Below are 21,510 nucleotides of genomic sequence, written 5' to 3'. Positions count from 1 at the left end.
CAGCCCCATTCCTCATGCTTTGAGTTCCAGTCACCGGCAGCAATGATTTGCTTGTCGGCGTTGAGTAAGAGACGAACTTCCTCGGGAAAAAGATTTCTTGACGCAGGTTGGTACACAGAATAGATAAAAAGGTTGCCCGTTGGAGTTGGAATAGAAATACCAATGGATTGAAGAGTGCTAAGGGAGTTTGTCGGCAATGCTTTGTGTTTTATTGATGATTTTACTGCGATCAGTACTCCGCCAGATCTATTGGAGACGTCTCGCCGATATGTTTTGAAATTTGGAATGTGAAATGTCATGTTTTGTGATAGATGCGTCTCCTGAAGAGCGACTACATCAAAGATGCCAGTGGAAATAAAATTTAACAACTCATGCTGTAGTCTTCGGATGCCGTTGCAATTCCAGCTGAGTAAAGAAATATTGCCGAGTCGATTATGATTCATTGTCAAGCAGTGCGCACATCTGCTTGAGAAGAAACATTTTCTTCTCGGTTGGTGTCTTTAGGAGACTTAATTTTTCCGTAATTTGTGTGAAGAAGGAAAAGAGATCATTGGATTCAGAAGAAGCGTTCTGATTGGTCGGGCTTGAAGATGGGATTGGTTGGGTTGATGGGTTAGGTTTTGTTGGTCGAATGGCTGGATATTCTTCTTGGTTCGTTGTCGAACCGCGAAGCCAAGGATTTGAAGCGGGTTGAGGAGCAGGAATGAAAGAAGGATTTTTTGTTTTCGCGACACGCGCTGCTAATCGTTTTGCCTCGAATTTGAATGCGAAGCATCCACGATAGTTGGCGGTGTGATCTCCTCCGCAATTGACGCACTTCGGTGCCGGTGACGTCTTGCGATCTTTTCGTAGGCATTCAGTAGTGTCGTGCATCCCGGCGCACTTCACACAACGGGCCTGAATGTTACAGTAATTTTTACTGTGACCGAATCCCTGGCATCTGTGGCATTGCAAAACTCCCTTAAGGTGCGTTGTCACTGGTGCGGCCAGAGCGATAGTCGTTGAACGATTATCGGTGGACGATCATCGCCGAGCGATGATCGTTGCAGTGGTCATTGTCACTGATGCGATTAATAAACATTAGTTCAGTTGAGGTTTGACTGTTGCTAAGTGAAGTACTGAATGATGAGTTTAAGAATACGGCTACTGAGTTATTTGTTAGTTGAAGATTTAGAAGATGAAGATATTTTAGAAATGTTAAGTGTACCACGACGTAACACACATAATATATTCACAAAGAGAACAGAAGAAGGTTACTTCAAAATATTAATAAACAATCATTTGCAAGCTGATGAGAGAATGTTTTCTGAGTTCTTTAGACTTTCCAAAGTTCAGTTTCAGTTTGTGTCTAGTTTAATCAATGAGGACCTTAAGAAGTTGTCTTCAAACTACATTCCATATCCAATCACAGGAGATGAGAAGTTAGCTCTTACGTTAAGGTAGGATATATTTTTTATTCTTATTTAATTTTTGTAAAGCAATGATTTTTTAGAATGATTATAAAAACCCATATATTGTAATAGGAAAAGGTTCAAGTAGAGCTTTTGTTTAAGGAGTGAGAGTATAAAGGTTTTATGCTTCGGTTAGGTTTAAATACATCTTTGCATATAAAAACCCAGCCGCATCATGTTGAATTATTTAATTGCAAAGATTACCTAATACACCTGAAATTCAAGAATATTTCATAATGTATGGGACCAGTAAAGGAGGGAAGGTTGAACAAGGGAAAGTAAATTCATTAACTGAGATTGCTCATTTTGAAAATAACACAATTTTATTAACACAAGAATAAACAAGCAGACGCATAAGTTCTGTTCTGGTGTTCAAAATGATAAGTAAAAGTAATTTGAAGAAAAATAAACCTGATGTGAGATATAAACTCCGATAAAATAATTATCAAATACACTTAGTCTCTTTAAATCAAATTAAGTCTCAATAAACTAACTCATGAAGTTAGTGAACATTGGAGATTTTCCACTGGGCATATTGTATGGATCCATAATTGTTGTACTCTGATCATACTGCTGGGTAGATAAAGTTTGCCCACCACACTGCTGAGTTTGGCCATATTGGGACGTTGATGACATTAACTGGCATCAGAAGACGAAGGCGAAGAGATCATAAACATTTGGTTATTTGCAGATGTTCCCTGACGTGACGCCCACATATCGGATTCTATATTTGAAATTAAAGTTAATGTTTCCAACTTAGCTCGCTGTTGCAAGCTAGGGGGCATCTTTTGAACAGTTTTTGCAATGCTTTAAAAAAATAAAGTTATATCGTCTGTTTCTTCATCCTTCTCAAGCAGATTCTTGATCATTGTATCTCTCTCTTTGGAGCGTTTTTCGATTGCAAAACAAACTTTATCGCGGAAAGTAGTTTTCTTTGGCAGAGTAGTTTCGTTCTTAGACAAGACTTCTTTGGTGGACACTTGTTTCGGAGGCACAGGCTGAGGCGAGGATCGAGCTGCTGCATCTGTTTGCGTTTCTTGCTCAATTTCAGATACATCGAAAGGAACTGAGTCATCATTTTCGTCATAAGCACTCCCTTCGTTGTCCTCGGTGATGTTGCAGAAGCTTCTGAAAACAAATAAAAAATACTAGGTAACCTGTTGCTCGTAATAAAAGATTTAATAATGAAAACATAAACTGCTAGGCCTTTACAGTTTACAGTTGGCCCAAAGTATCTGTGCGCGTGGAAGGTACACTACTAACCAGAATAAAACATATTCTCAATACAAATATTGATATACCATCAACGTTAACCCTTAGTATATTATTTAACTTACTTTCGTTTAACATCCGCAGAATGGAGGAAAGCAAGTTGTTCTTGTAACTGCCACTTCTTCCCTTTTTTACATGGTGGGGCCTCAGAACCAGTTTTGTTGTTTTCTCGCATCTTCCTGTCATGTGTATCTTTTATATTTCTCCAACGTTTCTTGCAGTCAGCAACTGAAAAAGACAAATATTTTTATGCAAGTTTCCTTTTAGATGCATAATTTAGGTAGTATGTCATAGTTACAAAATAGTTGTAATTACAAAATTACTAAGAAATTTAACGTTACTTCTTGTTTTTTCCAGATTCTTGGCTACTGGAGAGTCATATCACTCTTTAAGATTTCAGTACAGGATTTCAGTTAGTGAAATAAGCCGTATTATAAAACAAACTCTGGCTGTTTTGAAGGAGAAGCTAGTGCCACTGTTTTTACCAAACATTTCTAAAGAAGGACTGGAAGAGAAGTCTAACGAATATTATGTAAAATGGAATTTCCCAAACTGCATCGGAACCATCGACGGAAAACACGTACGAATCAGGTGTCCTATGAAGTCTTCCTCTTTGTACTACAATTACAAAGGGTTCTTTTCTATAGTATTGCTTGCAGTTGTTGATGCTAACTACAAGTTTATGTTTATTGATGTCGGCTCCTACGGAAAAGAGGGAGATAGCGGGATTTTTGAAAAATCTACCTTGGGGAAAGCGTTTTTCAATGGCACTCTACTTCCACCTCCACGAAGGCTTCCAAACAGTCAACTTTTGCTGCCACATGTGTTGATAGGAGATGACGCATTCAAGCTACATCCTAATATGATGAAACCTTACCAAAAAGAAGATGCTCTTGCAAACAATATTAAAGGCACGTTCAATTACCGGTTGTGCCGTGCTCGCAGAACCTCTGAAAACGCCTTTGGCATTTTGAGCCAGGTATTTCGAGTTTTTTATACTCCAATCAATCTACTCCCAGAAACTGTTGACAATGTCATAGTTGTCAGTTGTTGTTTGCACAACATGATGAGGGAAGGCTATCTCTCTCGTAGTGGAAGAGCGAACTACGAACTTGACCCAACCGAGGCCCTACCGACAGAAAATTTGATCCCCCTAAGAGCTACTGGTGGTTATGCAAACGTTAAGGGTTTCACCGTGAGGAGCACTTTTGCCTCATACTTTGTGGAAGAGGGGAAAGTAAGTTGGCAAGAATCAAGTGTACACAAAACAGACAGATCCTAAACCAACATGTCTTGAGAGTTTACGCTATTGGTTTATTAACGAAACAAACATTTAAATGTTCATTTTTATGTCTTAATAAAAAGGTTTTGCTGTATTTTTGTTTCTTTACTATCACAGTTATTTCTTGTAAATTGAGTGATCACTTGGCATACCGCTTAAGGCGAGCCACTAAGGCCTACCTCCGAATTGTTAAATTCCTCTTTAGGTACTCTTGTCTAAGAAACTACTTAACCTATAGGTAAAAAAGGTATAAAAGGTATAGGTATAGGTATAAAATATCATCCAAAAATTGGTAAAAAAATCGCCCCTATTTGCTTCCCGATAGGAATAATTAAGTTTGGAGACCTCCAGATATAGAAAACGAGTATCATCAACTACAGTTATTTTTTATTGCTTTTTTAAATTTTGTAAGGCAAAAAATATGATATTTTCTGAAAGAAAGTATTCTAAAGTATAAAAAAGAGCATAATCAAACTGTGGGGGTTATTAGTTTGTTATATTAGTTAATTATGTGAAATACACTTACCTGATCTTCCAACTTCTTCAGATATAACCACCCAAACATTGTCTTTAGCCCTTTGGTCCTTATACTGGGGATTTCTCAGGTCATAAATCAAAGGGTGAGGAGAAATCGCCTCTCTAGTTTCTCGTCTTCCTCAGGTGTAAAATTTAATTTTAGAGCTGTTTTGGATGACATTGCACAAACACACTTACGCACTCAATCAAACTCGCATGTGCACCCCTCGAAAATCGGCCAACGACTGCGATTATGACTGCTCCAGCAGCAGACCCGTACGACTGCAGTCAGCGACTCTGGCGACAGTCGCGTCAGTGACAACGGCGCCATTGAAGACAATGCACAGCAGGCGCTCTACGATTATCGTCCAACGACTGTAGTTCAACGATTATCGTTCCAGCCGCACCAGTGACAACGCACCTTTAGGCTTTGTGTACCGTTCAACTTTAACTCGCATGGCCAGCAAGTAAAAAGATTCCCCTATTGGGATCAATTGAGAATTTGTCTCTAAGATTACATGATAGACGGGCGTGAGTCGCCGCGCCACCGAAGTCTTGCCTGCGGCACGATCAGCAGTTGTTGGTCGTGTCGTTGTTAATTGGATAACGTTTTTGACATTAAAGCCTTTTCTCTCAAGCGCTGATTTGACAGCGTCGGCAGGCGTTGAGGCAAGTAGGTTTCGAATGACAAACTCAGGTGACTTTTCTGATGCCATCTGGTATGTCGTGAATTCTAAATTTTGCTCGCGCAAGATTGTGCGCGCCTTATGATAATCTTCCGGGTTTGCACATTGTATTTGGACAGTGGAAGATCCTTTCAAGGTGCATTTTGGTGGCACCGTGAGAGATTTTTCTAAAGCCTCTGAAATTGGGAGCCATTGCTGGACTCCGTGAACTATGAACGGTGGTACTCTTACTGATTTAGCCGCCATTTGTGTGGCTTCAACGTTTCCCTGAGTTTGAGTATTTTCGTTAGCAGCTAAGTCTTGAGCTGAGTGCTCCTGGCCACGCTGAGAGCTCATTAGTGGCGTGAATTGGTTCTCTAATTCAACTGTTGGACTAACTAGGCGAGCTCTCTTATGAGCCGCATTCCTACTCTTGACGAGGGTGAAGCCCTCGTCGTCTTGGCCATGCGATGTCTGCGTCTGGGTTGGTGTCGGCACTGTTTGTGCGACGCGGGGGCAAGATTTGATGTTTCTTTTGGTAGTTTTAATATGACAATAATCACAATTACAGAGAAGTCGCAAGTATAATAAGTACATAGTATTGCGGCACACTCACATTGCAAGCCCAGAGGGCTGGGTCTATCAGTTCGAGTCGGCCGTCAGTCTGCGCTGGTTAGCGGTGACACAGGCGAGCCGATCCGGGATGAGGAGACACTGAGGAGAGCTTAGGTCGGCCGTCGGTCTGCGCTGGGCAGCGGTGACACAGGCGAGCCGATCGTGAGGGGATACTTGGTCTTACCGGTCGGTCGTTGGCCTGCGCTGGGCAGCGGGGACACAGGCGAACCGATCCGGTTGACTCTTAAGGCCCTGGTCGAGTGGGGGGCTGAGCGAGGGACTCACGGGGTTTATATACCCTTCCAGACGGTGGGTCGGCCGTCGCCGATGCAACATAGTATGTCCCTCGCAACAGTGTATGTTCCCCGCAACATTTTATCCTAAGCCGCCCTTAGACGGCGCAGCGGCGGCGATACATCTCATCATTCTAATACATTAAGAATTTATTAAGTCAACCTAATGAGAAATGCCGAACAGGTAGCGGCAACATCCTTATGACAATTCCAACTCTGTTGGTCAGCTACATTAAATCTACCGATTTCAAAACTGCTAGCACTTAATTATTTAATTTTTCATCTAAGGATCTCTCATTTGATACATTGCACTCTCATTGGCCTCGTCGGCTATTGCTGGCGTACTGGTGAGAGATGCAGGCTACCTCATGTGCCAACCTTCCAAGTTTTTACCGACCCTACCACATCAGTTAAGTGGGGCTCGTGGGTGTCTACATACTATTGAAAACGATAGTACCATTTCCACAAGTCAGCTTTGTCCTCCACAAAAATAAAAAATCATTGACACTGCCGCGGAATACCAGCATAGCTTCAAGGAAATGATGCACTGCCTTCATAACACACAATGCACAATGACTTCATCCCTGTTAACACGGACGGATAGAAGTCGGAGCGTGCGTGCGGGTGTGCAGTGTCCACCCCTTTGTGATGATTGCGACTTTCCCATTACTGTGAGACATCTCCTAACAGTGTGTGAAAAATACCGTGGTGTGCGACTTCGGCTGAACATCGGAGGAGACCTAGGCACATCCTAGGAGACGACCTTGATAGTGTCACCCGAGTCAAAGTTCTTAATAGAGACCGGGCTAATTAAGTGTTTAAATTCCAACCTTTTTATCATCTGACTACCCCTTTTATTTCAAAATATTTTTGAATGTATCTTTATCTGTATCTTATTAATGTAACTTTTAAAATTTTGATTTTATAGATTGTCAGTGGTGCAAATGACCTTAGTTGTCGAGGAACCCTTAAAACAAATTACTACTACAACTAAAAATTTTTTATGAATTTTTAAATGCCTTTTTAATATATCTTTTAAATTTTTGATGGTATAGATTGTCAGTTGTGCAAATGACCTTAGTTGTCGAGGAACCAAAAAACAAAATACTACTACTACTAATACTACTTTTCAAGGTCGACAAGAAAGTGGCCGTCGACGTTGGTATCATAACTTCCTACGCCAAAAGTGACTCAGTGTTGAGAATGAAGCACTTCAAGTCAATGTATGCCTTTGATATTTGATGCAAAATTTCACTCGTGACTCAATGAGAGAAATATCCACGTTGAGTTTTTATTGAAAGTTCGCGTGAAAGGGAGTTATTACAGAAAATTTCACTCGAGGCAGGCACACTGCTGAAGAGGAAGAGACATGAATATTTTCTTCTTAGATTCAGGAAATAGAAGACAGGAACCAGCAATGGTGGATCAGGAACCACGTGGTCTCTTGAAAGTCGGTGTTATTAAAGGTCACTTTCGTTTAGCGAAATATTTTAATAGTAACTATAAATCTGTAAGATACACTTCTCTCCGACCGCGATCTCAATGCGGCCCGAAGGACAAAAATGTTGCGTATTACAAGGAATAAAGGCACCTTAACTCCATTAAGAAAAGATTTAATGTCTCAAACGGTATTATTGGAGCGGACGAGATGTCGCGGAGTACAAAAAACGTGAGAGAAGTGTCCTTGCTGCTCTACGGTTCAAGAGGGAGAGCGAACAGGCGCTCACAACATTTACTAGAAGTGCGCGGACAAGTTGCGCCGTAGTGTTTCCCTAGCGGCGAGAGCTTAGACTACAACGTACGCAAGGGCGCACATTTGAACATAAAAAATTCGCAACATATACATTATATCACAACCTCTAAATTTGCACAAGTATCTTATCATATTTACATCCAACAATTTTTGTCTTTAGGATATTTACATATTTATATAATTATTTGCATATTTATTTTGATTGAGCAGAAGTTGCAATACGTCACTTCAGAGAGTTACATCGTCAATTTTAACCAATATTCACATATTTATTTTAACGTTCGCCCGTCGTCAAAACATGAATTATAATTTGGCGAGTTTTATGTTATTTACATTTAACGGATTGATCTTGACTATTTCAAGAAGAAAGATCTAAAGAAGACAAGGTCCCATTGTGCCTAATGGGCAGAGAAGAAATGGTATCAGTTCAGAATTGTTTAATTTCATTCCATGTTGAATTATAAGTAATTACTATTGCTTTCGGCCGCAGAGGTGAAATGTGAAATTGCATGCGACAATTGAATACAATTCAGAACAAACTTTATTCCGTAATGCAAGAATGACAATTTCCAGTTCCAATTGTGTGAAATGACAAAAGGATAAAGAATACCGCCGCGCACGGCCCGCCAAGTCGGTGACCAAGCTGCATTTTATCGCCTGTCCTCTCGAACAGATAGCCCAACGACGTTGGGATGCGAAGCCGGGCTCTCCTATCTGCCGAGAAGACAGGCACTTTTGCAGCGGTCCTGAGGGAAGGAAAAGCAAACATTAATGCCTGGAAGAAGGATTTCTGTGTCACGTTGGCCCGAATATTGCCTATCTACACCGAAGTGTGTCTTGAAGACATGAAAGAGGCATTCTTGCTGGCCATCTTTCTGGCTGGGCATTATTCTCAGCATCCTCAGATGCCATCTGGAGATTACGAAGTATTTCCCTATGCTTTGCCAGTGTGGCCAAAATCACTCTCTGGTTCCTTAAAATTTCTCCCAATATCTTATTCATACCTGGAAGTAAAATTATCCATCAATGAATGCCAAACCGGTATTTAAATTATAGAAAAAGGTATTTAGTGAAAAAAGTAATTTGTCTTAAACCTTGGGAGAGAGTTCTGGAGTCCAATGATGGGCGGTCAAATTTCACCTTCTCTGAAAAACTCAAAATGGATGATCGATTGATACCACTACCGGAAAATGTAAAAATTATGTTAGTTATTGAGAAGACGGGAATAATAAAAAAAATACTGATAAAAATAAATAAACAATTACTGCAAGTGGATGTGCTTGTCCCAGGCAATTCATCTAAATTAGAATTCTTTTTCGTAATGGAATGACTGCCACGGTTGAGGAAGACTAGGTCTCTCAGGGGGCATAGATCTAGATTTTTGTTTTTTCTTTGGAGATTTCTTTCTCTCCCATACTTGACCCTGCAGCTTCAAGTCCTCACTGGAACCACTAGGTCAACGCTTCCTTGCCCTTTTCCTCCGTTCTTCTTTTCTGTCACCCTTATTTTCTGTCTCAAGATTGGAGTGGACAGTGAAGTGTTCCAAAAAGAAAGACGCTTTTTCCTTTGAATCTGAAATGATAAATATTTAATGATGAACACAAGTGCACAATATGTATTGGCTAGACATCAAATGTCTTCAGTATACCAAATAAACTAATCAAGTGTCCTTAAAAGACGCGCTTCAAGTTTGGACCAACTTGAATCTTCATCCCAAGGAGGATCAATGTAGTCATTGATAATCCTAGTGGGACACCCTTTTGTTGGCCAAAAACAGGCTTCACCCTGCAGCCACTTGGTGGTAACAATGAAGTGGACAACAATACCTAAAAACCGGTAAAACAAGAAATTGTATTAGATAACTCTTGAAAATACCTCACTCAATGTTATCCCTTGATCATTCACTCTAACCCAATGAGAATGTAGAAGGGGAAATGCAACAAATGAAACCTATTAGTTTGTAGTATTATGCACTTGCACATAATATCATCCAGGTGAAGCATGGTAAGTGACTCTGAAAGTTAACCCACCTCACACATATGAATCTCCCTTGATTCAATGGGATAATTGTACCAAACTCTATGCTGGGAGAATAACTTTGCCACCCCATGAATCTTGGGAGGACACTTCAAAAAGTTCGCAACAATCAATTTTCGCAGCAATGGCAGTTTTCCCACTATTTAAAAGTATGCAATTGAGCCGTCTACTGAGGCTCCGATCCGAGAACAACCCATTGTAAGCAGTAGTGGAAGTACGACCTCACTGCGGGGCGTAGGCCGAGTCTTCGGAGTAGCCCTAGCCGGTCGACTCCCAGTCCGTCGTGTAAAGGAAGGAATCTAATTACGGGCTCCCTATATATTTGGGAGAGCAAGGAGATCCATACTTTTTTCTTGGGATTCGCCCGTTGTGGCATGTTGTGCCCTCTCACCTCAACGCCGCTCCGGGGCTGCCTCGCCGCCAGACACCGCCAAACTACGTAAGCTTGGGAGCCCTTTCTTTCCCACTTCCCAAATTATTCCCTTCACCCCTTCTCCTTTGTTCCGTGTGCTGTGGTCGTCTTTTTGGCAGGGTTTTTGGTTTGTCTTAAGTTCATTTGGTGGCAATAAATTGCATTTTTAAATAAATGTATTACTGCCTGCTTACTTCCATCAACCTTCACTAATAGTTCAATGGTAGCAGAGCGTGGTTTAATAACTGTGTTGAACACAATCAGGGTTTCAAAGGTAGCGTAAGGGACAAAGGTAAGATAATGTGTAAATAACACATCTGAGCTAGATGAGACATGTTCTCGGACCTTTATGATTGTAGAGTACTGCTTACAACCTTAGAGAGCAACTCCACTTCTTGTGTAGACCACACTTTGATCTTTCCCCAGCTTAGTTACTGCAGAAATTGACAGTTGGTCCCTCGGAATCAAGTACACATGCTCTGCCCACTCTTTTAGATATATTGTTTGGTTTTCTTTCACCCCCCGGTTCAAGAGATGATATAGTGGATCTTTTGTCAGGACCCTGTGTACTGGATGGAACTTGCAGAAATATATGTGATCATAAACAGTGCAAACGTCTTGATGTATAGAAAGAGGCCAGAGAGTCCCATCATGTTCTATAACATTCACTTGATCCAAAGTCTTCAAAAAACCACAAGTTTTTCTGTCCCTTGTGAGAAAGAAACCAAAATTCAATACATGATAAAGTGAGGTCACATCTTCGATTCTGATGACGGGTACTTGAAGAAGGAAGTGTATGCGCTTCTTTCGAGTATTCAAAGAGATTGGGTATACTCTCCCCAACTTATATACTAGTGATGGGTTTTGTGCAAGGAAAGGGATGTCTTTTACCTCAGGTGACGCTAAGATAGAATCAAGAATCCCCAAAGGGATTAAGCCAGGGGTCACTCTTCAACTCAAGATGGCGGTCAACAGCTCCAATAGTCTTGCCTCTAGCACATGGAGCATCTTCTTATTCAGGCTACTTTGATGCTCATCATAGACAGCACACTCGATGTACTTGAAGTAATTTTCATACTTTTGGAACTCATTCTTGCTCAAAATAAAGGGGTTATCTAGTGCCTGATTAGTCGATTGAGTTGTGGTTCTGAGAATAGCAATCGATTTCGACAGTGTCCTCCCTCGCTTGAAGAAACTCTATTGCTTTCTGTTGTTCTTTTAAGGAGATGGAATTGCTAATACTGGTACCGATACCAAACAGGCTAGTAATTCCAACTAAAAGGGTACCGATAAATCTCTTCTGCCTAGGGGCACCTGTATACCCCCTCCTGTCCCTTTCCTATCCCCGAGCACAAAACAGACCTGGTGGAGGACTTTTTTCGGGATTGCAGCGGGGGAGGATGAGCCGTCTACCGAGGCTCCGATCCGAGAACAACCCATTGTAAGCAGTAGTGGAAGTACGACCTCACTGCGGGGCGTAGGCCGAGTCTTCGGACTAGCCCTAGCCGGTCGACTCCCAGTCCGTCGTGTGAAGGAAGGATTCTAATTGCGAGCTCCCTATATATTTGGGAGAGCAAGAAGATCCAGGCTTTTTGCTTGGGATTCGCCCGTTGTGGCATGTTGTGCCCTCTCACCTCGACGCCGCTCCGGGGCTGCCTCGCCGCCAGACACCGCAAAACTACGTAAGCTTGGGAGCCCTTTCTTTCCCACTTCCCAAATTTTTCCCTTCACCCCTTCCCCTTTGTTCCGTGTGCCGTGGTCGACTTTTAGGCAGGGTTTGTGGTTTGCCTGAAGTTATTTTTGTGACAATAAATTGCATTTTTTTAATAAATGTATTACTGCCTGCTTACTGCCACCCACCTTCACTAATAGTTCACAATTATTAGGAGCATCTACACTCCAAGTCTGTTTTTCAGACTTAAACTTTCCATATTGCACCGCATTAGCACTGCACTCACTGGAACTGGACCATTATCATGATTAAAGAGTAACCCCTTCCCACAGTCAAATATTTCCCGTCCCCTCAGATTGTCCCTTTCCGCTATTCTTCTGCAGATTTGCTGCAGAGGATCTTTCGATGACCCTACTGCTTCTTTTATAACACGAAGGTGGTTTTCAATAGGATAGGCACTAAAATCAGTGAGAGGTCCAAACTGCTCCACATCCTCGCACACATGGAGAAGACTAAGCACGTCGTGAGGGAGAAAGTCCTCTCTAGAGACCTTCCGGCTATATTGCACAGAACTCTCATTCAAGTGGTGTGCATTTCCTAAGTGCTTTTCTATTAGTCTCTCATTTGAAAGCATAGTTACGGCAACATCGAAGAGGATAGATAAGTCGTATACGTGGGAGGGAAGAACATCCTTCTACAACACAGTCCCCACATATTAGAGCATCTGTCGCCATTAAGTGGCCTTCCACAGAGCAACAGAGTCAAGAGACTGTAATCTTCTGCTGAAATCGCGTGGAATCCATTTTGAGGATTCAACCGAAACATGTGATAACAAATTAATTGCACGAGAATCAAGACGTGCTTGGGAGGGGAGGGGCTCTTTCAAAGACGAAGGTGAAGAATCTCTTTGTCACACCTTCCCGAAGATGCATGAATTCTAGCACAAACTGCGTTGCAGCCCTCTTACAAATCTGATCTATAGCCACCTATAGATAGATTTCACATGTAATATTAAGTTAATAAGTTTACTGATCCCCACCATACTCATTGCGAAATTCAAGAACACAATCTTCTCCAGTGTTTTAGCAACAAATCCAGCTGTGTATGCAATAATGCTGTCTGCTACCTCAGACCAATCATGAGGATGGGGTAGAAAGAAGCAATGGTCATGGGCTGTAGGGTCTTCCTCAATGGGAGCACTTCCATGACAAGCCGTGCCATTCAAAATGCCCACAGAGTTGCATCCACTACCACTCCCGACATTTAAAATCTTTATTTCCTCTGAAGGGAGGCAATTGGCTTGGCTGATGCCCGACACCTGGCATTGAACCAGCAATTTTTTATATGCTGAGGAAAACTGTCGATCTGTTGGATTATTATTATATCCCCCTTGGGACCTAATGCAGGAGAAAACTATTTCTAAATGGTCGTGACTCATTTTGTATGTTGAAATATACTTTAGGTGTGGTTGACTGCCTTCTACAAGGGATGGATACAAACCAAGAAGGCTTTTACTATTTATCATAAATCCCATGAACCCAGCTTTTCTATTTGACATTGTAATTGGTACCACTTTGGCATCTTAAATATTAGAGATATATTGGTCAGCATAAGATAAAAAATTAACACCTCACGGGAATTGAAGGTGCAAAGGGGTTTCTTCCACCCATTTTGAAGGATATTTCTAGAATTAAAAATATCAAAGAGCCTATTGAATACTCTCAGGAATTGGCACAATGGTGCTGACCCTTGGAATTCATCCACACCAAGCTCACTACAAAATTCAATGGCATCAGCTATAGTATTACCTATAAGCTGTGTTGCGAACTTAACCTTCGTCTTTTGTTTTTGCCAATGAACATGAGCATTCCTCAGCTTGTTAGCAAGATGCAAACCCTCTGAGTCTTTGCAATGCTTTCAGTTTTCAATGAATTCCCACTTGATTAGAGAATGGGATCCATGGACTAAAGTTTTCTTCTCCCCCAAAGTATTTCTAATTAACTTAATCATATGCCATGGATCCAAAAAAACATAAATGGGATTTTTTTGTCACAGGGTGAGCAAAATAAGTTACATAATCTGGAGGAGCCAACTGACAACCTAGCGCTCTCGCCACGGCGATATTGCTTGCAGCACCATCGAATGTGACAGCTGTTACTATTGCCCCAGTGTCGTGTACTTGATGCAAAACCTGAAGCATGAAGTTCGCTCGCTGCTCATCACTAATTCCATCTGACAAAAATAATGCCACAGGGATTTTCCAATTGGCATTTACACCCACAATCATGAACACAGTTGCTTTCTTAGCGACTGGGATATCACCATCTCTGAAGTCAGTGCCAAAATTCACATAACCATGGTACTTAAACCCATCCCACTCAACATGTTTCCTAATAGCCATGTCATCAATTAACAGAGTACAATAAATGGGACACTGATTGATTTACTTGAAGTCTTAGGGTATTTAGCGATTCCATCGCGACTCTGGGGCTCCCGTTCATGGAGCTAGAGGACAGTAGGGTATTATGGAATACCATTAACACGTATACATATATCTTGGTTGATCATTGAATAAAATATCTCAAATAATAATCAGCACACAATATAGCTAATAGCGATGAACTGCCTTTGTTTTAGAGAAGATTATTATGTTAGATGCTAAAAAAATAAATGTTTATGATAATAATTACAAATGGAGTCTAATATGGAATTGTCGGGTAATATAGAATAGGTGGCTTTTTTGTTGAAACATTTACTAAACCGCAAAAGACGCTATCTATTTTATACTAAATTAAACATAGACATTTTAGGTATCATACTGATCTATTTACAAAGGTCACAGACGTAGTCATCTTTTTCTGCGTCTGTTAAGTCGAGATGAGCCCAAAGTGAGCAACTGATGCACCGGATCCAAATCTCTCCTCGTTGATCTTCGGACAATTTTAAATTACAGAAGATACACTCAGCGTCCGTGTTGTCTGGTTGTTTTGCTGATGGCAAGAAATCCAAATCAGATGACAAATCAGAATGAAACGAGTCATCGCTGTCAGCGCTTTCGTCACCTCCAGTTAGTTTACCTCCAGATGAGTTGTCTAATATAAGTTTCTTCACATGCCGTCTATTAATTATGGGTTTCTTCTGATGTTTTTGTGAAGTTTTCCGTTTATTAGTTTTTCCTTTATCATTTATCTGGAGCTCTTACTCATTATTGTATGGGGAGTTGGTAATTATGGAAGAAGATTCCACTTTCTTTCCCCTATTTGATTTCTACTTTTTGGGAGGTGGTGCTGATATCTCCATGGGTAGCAGAAGATTTGTTAACTTATTCGTGTCTGGGGAGAGCAGCGCATCAAGTACACATGCTCTGACCACTCATTTAGATATATTGTTTGGTTTTCTTTCACCCCCCGATTCAAGAGATGATAAAGTGGATCTTTTGTCAGGACCCTGTGTACTGGATGTAACTTGAAGAAAAATATGTGATCATAAACATTGCAGGCGTCTTGATGTATAGATAGAGGCCAGAGAGTCCCATCATGTTCTATAACATTCACTTGATCCAAAGTCTTCAAAAAACCACAAGTTTTTCTGTCCCTTGTGAGAAAGAAACCAAAATTCAATACATGATAAAGTGAGGTCACATCTTCGATTCTGATGACAGGTACTCGAAGAAGGAAGTGTATGCGCTTCTTTTGAGTATTCAAAGAGATTGGGTATGCTCTCCCCAACTTGTATACTAGTGATGGGTTTTGTGCAAGGAAAGGGATGTCTTTTACCTCAGGTGGCGCTAAGATAGAATCAAGAATCTCCAAAGGGACTAAGCCAGGGGTCACTCTTCCACTCAAGATGGCGGTCAACAGCTCCAATAGTCTTGCCTCCAGCACATGGAGTATTTCCTTGTACAGGCTACTTTGATGCTCATCATTGACTGCACACTCGATGTACTTGAAGTAATTTTCATACTTTTGGAACTCATTCTTGCTCAAAATAAAGAGGTTATCTAGTGCCTGTATTGTCGATTGAGTTATGGTTCTGAGAATAGCAATCGATTTCGACTCAGTGTCCTCCCTCGCTTGAAGAAACTCTATTGCTTTCTGTTGTTCTTTTAAGGAGATGGAATTGCTAATACTGGTACCGATACCAAACAGGCAAGTAATTCCCACTAAAAGGGTACGGATAAATCTCTTCTGCCTAGGGGCACCTGTTTTGTTGACCAGACTAAAATTCTGGCAAGAGCTTTCACACGATGGTAGAATACTTGTAGCACCAGGAGGGTCGAATATTCTAAGCATTAGATCTTCCAAAGATCTCACTCTGGTCTTCCCGTGCACAGTTGACATATGATTCCTCTCACAAGTTGAGTTCAAGTTTAGATGAGCATGGTGGTAGTCAAATACCAAGTGGAGGAATCTGTCCTCATAAGAACCAATTAAAAGCCCATCTGGCTCGATAATCAACCCTAGACTTTCTGCTACTATCACCTTTGCTTCTCTTGCAGGTTGCATCCCTATAGATGGACAGATACCATTGGTAAGCAGAGGGAGTGTCATTACACTGAAGCAGGAACCTTGGATCATCTTTCTTGGTTTATTCGTTGTTGCATATATGTGATTTACTAAGTCTTTGGAGGACTATGCCTAGCGGTGGTATTTGGAGTCGAAAAATTCGACCAATATCTGCGTAATCGGGAGTTTGAACTATATACCGACAACGAGGCTCTGTCTTGGATGCGTCGGCATCCAAAGCAATTAGGAAAGGTCGGACGCTGGATGCTACGCTTGGCGGGGTATAAGTTTAAGACTATGCATGTTAAGGGTAATGAAAATGTGGTTGCGGATTGTTTATCGCATATGTTTGTAGAAGAAACTCGGGAAAAAAGTCCTGCCCTTTGTGTCCTTCAGACAGCCCCCTTGAGTTTTATCTCGATATTGGAGCACCAGCAACAAGATCCCGAATGCCAGAAAATTAAAGATAGGATTAACAGGGGGGAAAAGATTAGAGATATGAAGGTTCGTGGAGGGATATTAGTTTTCAGAAACAAACGGGCGCGACGAAATAGAGTATGGATTCCTTCGGTTATAAGAGCCATGACGATGGCGTACTTTCATGACTGTTATTGGAGGACATATGGGGTATCATAAAACAAGGAATAAAATAACACGTGAATTTTATTAGCCTAATATAAACAGAGATATACTGAATTACGTTCGGTCTTGTCCCGATTGTCAGAAGGCGAAGCCGGCGCAAAATACTCGGGTAGGATACCATTCGGCAGAAGCGCCGGCTAAAATCTACGACCAAATTTTTATTGACTACATGGGACCACTAACGCGCACTCGAAGCGGGCACACGGCAATTTTGGGAGTCATAGACGGTTGTGGCATGTTGTACCCTCTCACCTAACGCCCTCCGGGGCTGCTTCGCCGCCAGACACCGCCAAACTACGTAAGCTTGGGAGCCGTTTCTTTCCCACTTCCCAAATTATTCCCTTCACCCCTTCTCCTTTGTTCCGAGTGCCGTGGTCGACTTTTTGAATAAATTGCATTTAAAAAAAATGTATTACTGCCTGCTTACTGCCACCCACCTTCACTAATAGTTCACAATTATTAGGAGCATCTACACTCCAAGTCTGTTTTTCAGACTTAAACTTTCCATATTGCACCGCATTAGCACTGCACTCACTGGAACTGGACCATTATCATGATTAAAGAGTAACCCCTTCCCACAGTCAAATATTTCCCGTCCCCTCAGATTGTCCCTTTCCGCTATTCTTCTGCAGATTTGCTGCAGAGGATCTTTCGATGACCCTACTGCTTCTTTTATAACACGAAAGTGGTTTTCAATAGGATAGGCACTAAAATCAGTGAGACGTCCACACTGCTCCACATCCTTGCACACATGGAGAAGACTATGCACGTTGTGAGGGAGAAAGTCCTCTCTAGAGACCTTCCGGCTATATTGCACAGAACTCTCATTCAAGTGGTGTGCATTTCCTAAGTGCTTTTCTATTAGTCTCTCATTTGAAAGCATAGTTACGGCAACATCGAAGAGGATAGATAAGTCGTATACGTGGGAGGGAAGAACATCCTTCTACAACACAGTCCCCACATATTAGAGCATCTGTCGCCATTAAGTGGCCTTCCACAGAGCAACAGAGTCAAGAGACCGTAATCTTCTGCTGAAATCGCGTGGAATCCATTTTGAGGATTCAACCGAAACATGTGATAACAAATTAATTGCACGAGAATCAAGACGTGCTTGGGAGGGGAGGGGCTCTTTCAAAGACGAAGGTGAAGAATCTCTTTGTCACACCTTCCCGAAGATGCATGAATTCTAGCACAAACTGCGTTGCAGCCCTCTTACAAATCTGATCTATAGCCACCTATAGATAGATTTCACATGTAATATTAAGTTAATAAGTTTACTGATCCCCACCATACTCATTGCGAAATTCAAGAACACAATCTTCTCCAGTGTTTTAGCAACAAATCCAGCTGTGTATGCAATAATGCTGTCTGCTACCTCAGACCAATCATGAGGATGGGGTAGAAAGAAGCAATGGTCATGGGCTGTAGGGTCTTCCTCAATGGGAGCACTTCCATGACAAGCCGTGCCATTCAAAATGCCCACAGAGTTGCATCCACTACCACTCCCGACATTTAAAATCTTTATTTCCTCTGAAGGGAGGCAATTGGCTTGGCTGATGCCCGACACCTGGCATTGAACCAGCAATTTTTTATATGCTGAGGAAAACTGTCGATCTGTTGGATTATTATTATATCCCCCTTGGGACCTAATGCAGGAGAAAACTATTTCTAAATGGTCGTGACTCATTTTGTATGTTGAAATATACTTTAGGTGTGGTTGACTGCCTTCTACAAGGGATGGATACAAACCAAGAAGGCTTTTACTATTTATCATAAATCCCATGAACCCAGCTTTTCTATTTGACATTGTAATTGGTACCACTTTGGCATCTTAAATATTAGAGATATATTGGTCAGCATAAGATAAAAAATTAACACCTCACGGGAATTGAAGGTGCAAAGGGGTTTCTTCCACCCATTTTGAAGGATATTTCTAGAATTAAAAATATCAAAGAGCCTATTGAATACTCTCAGGAATTGGCACAATGGTGCTGACCCTTGGAATTCATCCACACCAAGCTCACTACAAAATTCAATGGCATCAGCTATAGTATTACCTATAAGCTGTGTTGCGAACTTAACCTTCGTCTTTTGTTTTTGCCAATGAACATGAGCATTCCTCAGCTTGTTAGCAAGATGCAAACCCTCTGAGTCTTTGCAATGCTTTCAGTTTTCAATGAATTCCCACTTGATTAGAGAATGGGATCCATGGATTAAAGTTTTCTTCTCCCCCAAAGTATTTCTAATTAACTTAATCATATGCCATGGATCCAAAAAAACATAAATGGGATTTTTTTGTCACAGGGTGAGCAAAATAAATTACATAGTCTGGAGGAGCCAACTGACAACCTAGCGTTCTCGCCATGGCGATATTGCTTGCAGCACCATCGAATGTGACAGCTGTTACTATTGCCCCAGTGTCGTGTACTTGATGCAAAACCTGAAGCATGAAGTTCGCTCGCTGCTCATCACTAATTCCATCTGACAAAAATAATGCCACAGGGATTTTCCAATTGGCATTTACACCCACAATCATGAACACAGTTGCTTTCTTAGCGACTGGGATATCACCATCTCTGAAGTCAGTGCCAAAATTCACATAACCATGGTACTTAAACCCATCCCACTCAACATGTTTCCTAATAGCCATGTCATCAATTAACAGAGTACAATAAATGGGACACTGATTGATTTACTTGAAGTCTTAGGGTATTTAGCGATTCCATCGCGACTCTGGGGCTCCCGTTCATGGAGCTAGAGGAGAGTAGGGTATTATGGAATACAATTTACATGTATACATATATCTTGGTTAATCATTGAATAAAATACCACAGTCAAGGTCTCCAGTCAATAACTCAGTCGGAAACCGATCTTATCTCACGGGTGACCCGCGAATCTGCAGGACACAAGAGACGAGGGTACCTCTCCCTGATAACATTGAAACAGTTCTCTTTCCTGAGGCGACAACTTCAAAGAGAGCGGAAAAGCGGCAAGTCGAAGAGACCCAGATCGAGGACGAGCCACTAATGGAGCATACTGACGACCCCGTAAGGACGTAGATAACTCAAGACGACAACTCTGTTGATCAGCCTACCTCTCAAGACGAAGGTCTATTCGTCACTGTAAAAGCCGCAACAAAGAGACGAAAAAGAATTCGCAAAGAGAACGCGGATCAAGAAGCTTTATCAAGAAGCTTAGTGACGAGTCTAAACTTTAATTGAAGACAAAAGACGACTACAATAGAGTTAAAACTTTTTTTAGGAGAGAGCGATGCGCAACATCATGCGTGGTCTGATAGAATCGAGAGGATTGTGAGATACGTCATCTACGGACTCGATAGTAACATTGATTGTGATTACATACAAGAAGATTTTATCATTAGTGATTTTAACCTATTTTTACTCAACAACGGGGAGAAAACCCGTTTTAACTCTTTTAGCGGCGATTTCTCCTCCATTGACTCGTGTATTTTATCGACTAGTTTGGTCAACAAAATTTCATTTCGCGTTCACGACGACCCTAGTGGAAGCGACCATTTCCCTATTTTACTTTCCAAGGACCGAAATTTTAACCCTGATTTTATCAGACCGGGCAGCTGGGTTATCCAGAAAGCCGACTGGTATAGGTTTAAAGAAAATTTTAAGTATATATGTGATGAAAACCGCGATAGCGTCTCCAATGTCAAATGTTTAACGGCAGCTATCATCAACGCGGCGGACATAAGTGTGCCACGGTCTCGGGGCATTACGTCGAGGCCTGCCGTTCCATGGTGGAACGATGAATGCGCCAAGGCTATCCGTCTTCGTAAGAAAGCGTTGAGAATTTTCAACAAGTAACCCACGGCCAATAACCTGTCCGCTTTCCGACGCCTAAGAGCGAAAGCCCGCCAAGTTGTGAAAGAGGCAAAGAAGAACTCTTGGATGAAATACGTCTCTAGTATTAATATTAGGACACCACTAGATCAGGTATGGCGTAAAGTGAAGCAAATTTCGGGTAGCCGTCAGCAATGTGGGGTCTCCTACTTGAAAGTCAACAGAACCACCATAACTTCACTCCCTGTCATCGGCGACAACTTCGGCCAGCTACTCACCAAAACAAGCAGCGACGAAAGCTACGACCCATCTTTTCGCTCTTTCAAGCGGCGCCTAGAAGCCATCCCTATTTGTTTTAAGGAGACGTGCATGACGGCAGATTACAACATTCCGTTTTCTATGTGGGAGTTTCGTTCTGCCATCCACGAATCACATGATACCTCTCCAGGACCAGACGAAATCCACAATGGCTTTCTTCGTAACCTCCCGGAATCCGCGTTGCTGGAAGTCCTGCGAACCTATAATCAACTTTGGGTAGCAGGCACTTTTCCTCCCCCGCACGGGGGGAAGAGAGTAATCTCTT

At 41.7% G+C, this 21,510-nt stretch overlaps 2 protein-coding genes and 1 long non-coding RNA gene across 3 annotated transcripts; 1 reads left to right on the top strand and 2 right to left on the bottom strand.

Annotated features, from left to right (window-relative positions):
* Positions 1–1,024: 1,024 nt before the first annotated feature.
* Positions 1,025–4,635, top strand: LOC124165988 (protein ALP1-like). Its single transcript, XM_046543557.1, has 2 exons — positions 1,025–1,439; positions 3,081–4,635. The coding sequence occupies exons 1-2, from the start codon at positions 1,123–1,125 to the stop codon at positions 4,003–4,005; spliced, it is 1,242 nt and encodes a 413-aa protein (XP_046399513.1). The 5' UTR covers positions 1,025–1,122; the 3' UTR covers positions 4,006–4,635.
* LOC124165989 lies at positions 2,099–2,992 on the bottom strand. Its single transcript, XM_046543558.1, has 2 exons — positions 2,789–2,992; positions 2,099–2,579 (listed from the first exon to the last, which is right to left on the bottom strand). Exons 1-2 carry the CDS (start codon positions 2,896–2,898, stop codon positions 2,261–2,263), a joined length of 429 nt encoding a protein of 142 aa, XP_046399514.1. The 5' UTR covers positions 2,899–2,992; the 3' UTR covers positions 2,099–2,260.
* Positions 4,636–8,054: 3,419 nt separating the features above from the next.
* LOC124165495 lies at positions 8,055–12,103 on the bottom strand. Its single transcript, XR_006866246.1, has 2 exons — positions 9,113–12,103; positions 8,055–9,027 (listed from the first exon to the last, which is right to left on the bottom strand). It is a non-coding gene; the product is annotated as an uncharacterized LOC124165495 (long non-coding RNA).
* Positions 12,104–21,510: the final 9,407 nt, after the last annotated feature.

Source organism: Ischnura elegans, chromosome 9 (assembly GCF_921293095.1).
Source record: "Ischnura elegans chromosome 9, ioIscEleg1.1, whole genome shotgun sequence".
In the NCBI taxonomy this organism is placed as follows: domain Eukaryota; kingdom Metazoa; phylum Arthropoda; class Insecta; order Odonata; family Coenagrionidae; genus Ischnura; species Ischnura elegans.
This window is presented reverse-complemented; position numbering and strand designations above follow the sequence as displayed.

Bases quoted from the DNA above. Each gene is read 5' to 3' on its own strand.
- LOC124165988 (XM_046543557.1), top strand. From the start codon at position 1,123: ATGATGAGTTTAAGAATACGGCTACTGAGTTATTTGTTAGTTGAAGAT. The intron at 1,440-3,080 runs GTAGGATATATT...TGTTTTTTCCAG, and splicing joins AAGTTAGCTCTTACGTTAAG to ATTCTTGGCTACTGGAGAGT.
- LOC124165989 (XM_046543558.1), bottom strand. From the start codon at position 2,898: ATGCGAGAAAACAACAAAACTGGTTCTGAGGCCCCACCATGTAAAAAA. The intron at 2,580-2,788 runs GTAAGTTAAATA...ATTTGTTTTCAG, and splicing joins TCTGCGGATGTTAAACGAAA to AAGCTTCTGCAACATCACCG.